General features: G+C 59.5%; 1 protein-coding gene across 2 annotated transcripts in view; it reads right to left on the bottom strand.

The window, feature by feature from the left end:
- Window positions 1–4,693: 4,693 nt before the first annotated feature.
- P4HB (prolyl 4-hydroxylase subunit beta) overlaps window positions 4,694–6,588 on the bottom strand; it is a 10,020-nt gene continuing 8,125 nt past the window's right edge. For both annotated transcript variants that reach the window (XM_023729199.1, XM_023729200.1), the window contains 2 exons: window positions 6,444–6,530; window positions 4,694–5,557 (listed from right to left, as the gene is read on the bottom strand). In XM_023729199.1, coding sequence (XP_023584967.1) covers window positions 5,477–5,557; window positions 6,444–6,530 — 168 coding nt within the window. In that variant the 3' untranslated portion in view covers window positions 4,694–5,476. The remainder of the gene's footprint in view (window positions 5,558–6,443; window positions 6,531–6,588) is intronic.

Genomic DNA, 6,588 nt, shown 5'->3' with positions numbered 1-6,588 from the left:
CCTGAGCCAGGGGTGAGGAGAGTGCCTGCGCCGAGCAGAGGTGCGTGCGGGCTGCTCTATCTAACAAAGCTCTCCCTGGCACAGCGATTCTGGTGCTTCTCTGTGGCAACGCACTTCCCATTATATAGTTCCGCGGAGCTATATAAAGCTGCGCCGTCATGCCTGCTGCCGCAAGGGCCTGAAACCGAGCCGTCCCTCCCTGCCCAGGATCGTGTTTGGTAGCTCATCTTTCAACCCACCTGTCGCTGTGACCAGCCAAAGAGGTCAGATCCTTTCTGGCTACTGCTCCTGCCCCACAGACGGACCCAGCAGGTGCCTCACAGAGAGTAGAAAAAGGCATTGGAAGGACAAGGCCCAGAAGGAAGGCCAGGGGCCTGGGCAAAGCCTGTCCAAGGTACCCGACAGCCCCAGAGACTGAGGGAGAGGACATGAAGGACATGGTCCACCTCCCCATCCCAACCTGGGAATCCAGGGGGCTCCCACACCCCTGATGAGCCAGGGTGCTGAGCACGAGTGAGGAGACCGAGGCCCAACCCGTCTCCTTCTTGGCTGCTGTCAAGTTGGCCCCACACACGACAGAACGAAATGCTGCCTGGTTGTACACCATCCTCACAATAATTTTGGATCAGACCATTGGGATCCATAGTTTTCACTGGCTGATTTTCGGAAGTAGATCACCAGGTCTTTTTTCCTAGTCTTAGTCTGGAAGCTTCTCTGAAAGCTGTTCTGCATTGTAGCAACACGCAAGCCTCCACTGACGGGTGGTAGCTGCGCTTGAGGCGCGTTGGCCAGGAGTTGAATCCAGGTCTCCCACGTGGATGGTGACAATTCTACCACGTGTCAGTTTGCACCTTCCAGCGGGGCCTGCTTCACCACCTGCTGTTTTCCCAGAACTTGGGCCTTGAAAGAGCTGCCCTTCTGCTCAGAGCTGCCCCAGCTCCCAGGTTTAACTCCAAGTTCTCCAGCTGTGACCGTGCGCAGCTGCCCAGCCAGTCCCTGTTCCCGTGGAAGCCTGCTGCAGGCCCCCACACTGCAGGTTCCCCCTGCCCTGCATGACCCCTCCCAGTTCTCAGTGCCTGGCACTTCCAGTTGACCTCCTTGCACTTAAGACGGCATCCGGTCTGCCCTGAGGACAGGCTGTCATGTCCCACCTGGCCCAGCGCGATGTACCTGTGGAAGGGTGACCGGGGAACTTTAGGAAAACATGTCCCAGCAGGCTTTGTGTCCCAAAGGGCTTTGCTCTTGTAATAACACCAAGAAGCGGGGCCTACATGGCCAGGCTCCACGCTGCTGGTGTGCTGTGTGAAGGGCCAGCAGGTGGGACAGGCACACAGGGAGCCCAGGCATTAACCGTGAGTTAGGGAACTTGAAGCTGGTAGCTGGAATGAGGGCAGACTGGCCCCTAGGGACAAGAGGTGCTGCTGGGAGGGGCCGGTGTTTATAGCCACCTGGTCAGCAGGCTTGTGCCACCAGGCTGGTTCTGATCCAACAGAACCAAATCAACAAGCACGTTAAGATGCCCTCGAGGCTCAGAGCCTCGCGCCAAATGCTTGGGGAGAAACAAGCTGACGAGGGAGGCCCCCTGCCCTGGGTGGTGGTCTGTCCCCACCCCTCTGGCACGGCCGGGCACAGTACAACAGCTCTGGGGGGCCACCTCCCAGACCCAGCTCTACAGAGACCCTCACCCAAGGAGGTGCCCAGTGTCCCCTAATTTCCGGGGTCCCAGAAGCAGGCACTGATCAGGCACGAATCAGATGTTGGTCACTTGGGAGTCAGGTGCCTTCTGGCTTGTTTACCCGGAGCCCGAAGTGTCTCACTGCAAACAGAAGACAGAATTTCCTTTGCTGTGAAGATTCTTTTCTTAGGTTGTGGAAAGTTCTGTCAGCTGCCACTCCCCCCGAGGATCAGGTGAAAACGCTGGCTAAAGCAAGCGGCCAGGAAGTGGGTCTGTTCCTGGAGGGGCCGGGCCTCTTTCTATGGTCGGTTCCAGCAAGCCCCTCAGGAAAGGCCTGTCGGGTGACCCCGGAAGATCATCCAGTCCATTCTGTTAATGGGGAGCTCAACGTTTTGGCTTTGAGGTTTGTTTGATCAGAGAAGGGACTGTCCCCAAAGCCTTACCAGGCACAAGAGAGCTCTAGGAAGGTACTGTGCTTTTTACTGTAGCAGGGGTCGCCACGGAGACGGCTATCATCTAGATGAGAAACTCTGAAGCACCTTATTTCGAGCCTTTTCCTGGGAGCCAGCCATCGGTTCCTCACCTCGGCGGTTGGCGTAAGCGTCTCGTGCAACGTGAAGTCTGAACAAAACCTGTATTTACGTAGCTCTGTCCCTGGCCTTTCTCGGTCCCTCTGAACTTATGAAGCAGCCTGCTGTTGGTTTCCGTCAAGCCAGTTCTGACTCATGGCAATCCCCTACGTGCAGAATAGAACTGAGCTCCATAGGGTTTTCAAGGCCATGACCTTTTGGAAGCAGATTGCCAGGTCTGTCTTCCGAGGTGCCTCTGGGTGGGTTTGAACTGCCACCCCTTTCTCTAGTCGTTGAGCGTTTAACCGTTCGCACCGCTCAGAGACTCCCTGTGAAGGGGCCTACTTTGCACAAATGTAACTACTTTCTAGAGGACAAGGCAAGCTAACACAGAAGTTTACCATCCAGCTTTTAAAACAGCACCGAATGCTGCATGCATAGAAAGGCCTGTCGGGAAGTAGGGTACAGGGGGGGCCACGGGGGGCGGGGAGTGAGCCCGGCCCAGCAGCCCCGAGGCTGGAGGGACCCCGAGAGTCACACTCAGGCCTGGCAGTGTTCTTGGACTCCAGGGCGTGCTTCCTGCCACCTAAGAAGTGAAGAGAGAAGTCCTGCTGCTAAGCTTTGACTACCGGGCCAGAGCCTCTGCAGCTGCCTCGCTAATCCCCCCCACTGCTGGCTGGGTCAGGCACCTCTCCACACCTCCCCACAAAGCCAGTCCCGAGTGCTCGGTCAGCTGCCTGCAGAAGGGCGAGGGCTCTGTGACTGTCCCTCCCGGAGCATGTGCTGCCGTCGGGCAGCCTGCCTGGCCCGCCTTATTCCAGAGGTGACTCCCACACAGCTGGCCGAAGGGCCCACACTGAGTACACGGTGGGCCTGCCCAGCCCCGCTGTCACCTGGCTGTCCCTTTGTTCGAGGTCCCTCATCCTCTCCTCCGGGGACCAGAGTGTGTGGCCCTGGGCTTTGTCTTGGATTTTCGGTGTCCACCTAAACAAGCTCTTTGCACAGGATAAGCATCCCCACGTGCCGGCAGGGTCCAGGAGCCACACGCTGCTGGCCTGGGAGGCAGACTAGCCAGCAACTATCCCCACACAGTCCCCTGGAAACCGGCCACGGGACACAGACAGGGAGGAGCTGGGATGGGTTTTCCCAAGTGGGGAGGTGCCGCAGAGGCTCAGAGGGCATGGAGAGGGGGCGCAGTCTGCTGGCCAGAGCGCACAGCATCAGGCCATGTAAAGCCAGGGGCGGAGTTGGTCCAGTCAGGGGCACCAGGTTCTACAAGGACTACAGGGAGGAGCGTCCTCATTGTGCTCCTGCTGTATACTGCACGCCCGGTCATCAGGAGCAGGCCTGCAGTGTGACCACCTGGACAGCAGGCTGGAGGGCTTCGGGGAGGTCGGGTCTCCGGGCGGGGAGGTGACTGTCTCCCACGGCTGCCCTGAGGGCTGAGATGTGGCACCTCCATTGCTGTGCCTGGTCACTGGCAGCGCGGTGGCCCCGTGACATCCAGGGGCACTCAGCACGCAGGCATCAGGCCCTGGGAATGGACAATGTCCTACCCCAGGATGCAGTTGATACAAAAGCATTGAGGTGTGAGGGGTCTGCTGGAACACCAGGGCTCAGAGACCCAGCTACATGCTCTGCTGACTTCTTAGGGCCTTCTGTGAGCATGGTGGCTGAGCGTGGCGGCCTCCCTGCTATCTCGCCCCTCCCCTGCTTCCTTCCAGGGGTGTTGCCTGCAGCCTCCCCCTCACCTGGGCAGACAGAAGCGGGGTGCAGAGCCTTCCAGCTCTTCTCTGCAGCCACCTTCCTGGCCCTCAGTGTTGCCTGGTGGCCCTAAGGCCCAAGAGGTGTCCACTGCCACGGGGTGGGGAATGGGGGGGAGTGCTAATCCAGACCATCGACCATGACCCACGTGGCAGCAGCCTTGTCTGGGAAGCTGGGCTGGATTCTGTTTGTCTCTGCAAACCGACAGCAAGCGCAGCTTTTAGGAGTCAAATTACATTTTAAACAGTAGGCGGCTTCGTATTTTAGTATCATATCAGTCCATCCTTTTTTATATGAAGGTTTGGGTAGCAAACACACCAACTTGTTGATTTCACTTTTTTGAAGCTGCAATCAGACTAGGGGAGTGGCCGCGGTCCCTGCTGCAGGCCCAGCGTCCAGGGCTTCAGTCACGAGTGTTGTCAGTGCGGCAACTGGATAGCCAGGGAGTCAGCAGCACACGCTGGGCCAGGCGGCCTCTCTGATGCCCGACCTTCTGCCTGGTAATGAGGCAATGCACAAGCAGCTACCCTCCCCAGAACACACTGAGCTGCAGGTACCTTTCTGGGGGCGTCACCTCTGAGAGCACTACCACAGGGACCCAGCCCCAGGCCCCCTTCTCTCCCTGGCTCAGGGTTCCGCTCAGCTCCACGGGGCAGGGACAGGTCACGAGGCAGGGACAACGACAGGTAGTAAAATCTTGACTTTATTTGGCCAATGGGTTCAATTCCAATATTGGGTAGAAATGCCCGAACTGTCGATGCTTGACTCGCCGGTCACCCGGCCAGCCCTGCTCCCAGCCTGGGAATCGAGGTCCTGGTTTGTGCCTCGGTCGGCCTCAGGCCGCCTCACAGGGCAGAGGGTCCGGCGTCGCAGAGCTGGGCCAGGAGGGGGAGGGGCACCACCCAGGCCCTCTGAGCCGAGTGGCAGCTCCTCCCGTGGGGACCCACCCTCTGCCAGAGATCCGGAAGTCTCCGTTTAACCAAAAAACAAAAGAGCCACGCTCGCTTGTGGCCACACTGGCACAAGGTGGACAGTGTCCGTGCCCAGCCTGGGTGGTTCCCATGTCGGGGACAGACTCCCAGGGAGGCCCGGCCGAGGAGAAACACACCCTGACACCGGAAAACGTGTAACAATCCCACAGGGAGAATTCCTGAGAAGCAATGGCATAAACCTCTACAGGAAGGAGCATCGCCCACGTGGGATTGCCAAACATTTCAGCGAGTGTGCACTTGGGACAGATACCAGGTACAAAAGTACATCACAATGACAAGAGGCGCTGGCGACAGATCCTTTCCAAATGAAGAGCCAGAGAAGAGGTGGGGAGACGGACATGTTAGGGGAAGCATGAGAGGTCCCTGGATTTCGGTCGCTGCCCCTTACAGGGGGTTCCTGGGGTCTCCAGAGGCACCGCTGCCAGGAGTGCCGCCCCACGGTGTGGGCATGTGGTGTCCAGGCCGCCTCTCCGGCCTCACAGCTCGTCCTTCACAGCTTTCTGGTCATCGTCTTCCTCCATGTCTGGCTCTTCAGCCTCCTCCAGATCTTCCAGGTCCTGGGTGTGTGAGAAAGGGGGGCAGAGAGACCCATTAGCACCAGTGGGGGCGTGGACGGCCACAGCGCTGGCCTAGCCACTGAGGGGACGTGCAGCTTCTTGAGTGGATGGTGTGGGGGCTGGGGGGCGAGTGCTGCCACCAGGTCCCTGGCAGATGGCCAGGAGGTACACCCCACCCCCAGCCTGGCACCACAGAGGTCCCCCCTCTGGCAGTGAAGACCACTTGCAGAGAGGACCCAGCAGTCACCCCGGCTTGCAAGTCACCCTGCCAGCCCCAGGGCCCTGAGATGGGAAGACCAACACCATCGACCTCTCCCTGTGTCTGGGCCTGCGCTGGGCGGCCACAGAGGGCTTCCTCAGGGCTGATCTCTTCCCACCCAGAGAAGACCTGCTGAGCACCCAGGTGTGTTCATGTTTCAGGAAAGAGAAATCGTTTCACTGCTTAAATGGCCTCCAGGACGCAAACTCAGGCCCCTGAGCAGGACAAAGGCACCCGTGAGGGGGTCCTCTCACTGTTCCCTGCCTCGGCCACCCTGCAACGTCCCCCAGCATGGAAGACAGGCCTGAAGGGAGCACCATGATGCCCCACTGCTCAGCAGGGCACCTCCTGTGGCACGAGGCGCAGCGGCCGAGGGGCTGAGGACAGTGGGTCACAGTCGGCAGAGAGAACCACGTGAGACTCCAGCAGTGGACACCAGTGTCTAATGCCACGTCCAGAGCCACCTCCCACAATGTGGGTGAGGCCATCCTCGCGACTAGGTGGGCAGGGCCTGAACACGCAGACACGTGCCCCGACAGCAACACCAGCTGCACGCCCGGCAGGACCACGCGGGCACACCCTTCACCCAGCCCGTGGATCCAGGGTCGGTGAGAATTAAACACTTACGTCCTCGTCCCCTGCCCCGTCCTGCCCGCCACTCTCCAGGAACTTCTTAAACCCTTCCAGCGTCCGCTCCCCATTGTAGTCAATGACCTGCAGAGACGCTGAGGATGAGGTCTGCCCGCCCGCCCCAGGCCGGCCACAGCAGCTC

This window comes from Trichechus manatus, unplaced genomic scaffold (assembly GCF_000243295.1).
Source record: "Trichechus manatus latirostris isolate Lorelei unplaced genomic scaffold, TriManLat1.0 scaffold00028, whole genome shotgun sequence".
NCBI classification, from domain to species: domain Eukaryota; kingdom Metazoa; phylum Chordata; class Mammalia; order Sirenia; family Trichechidae; genus Trichechus; species Trichechus manatus.
This window is presented reverse-complemented; position numbering and strand designations above follow the sequence as displayed.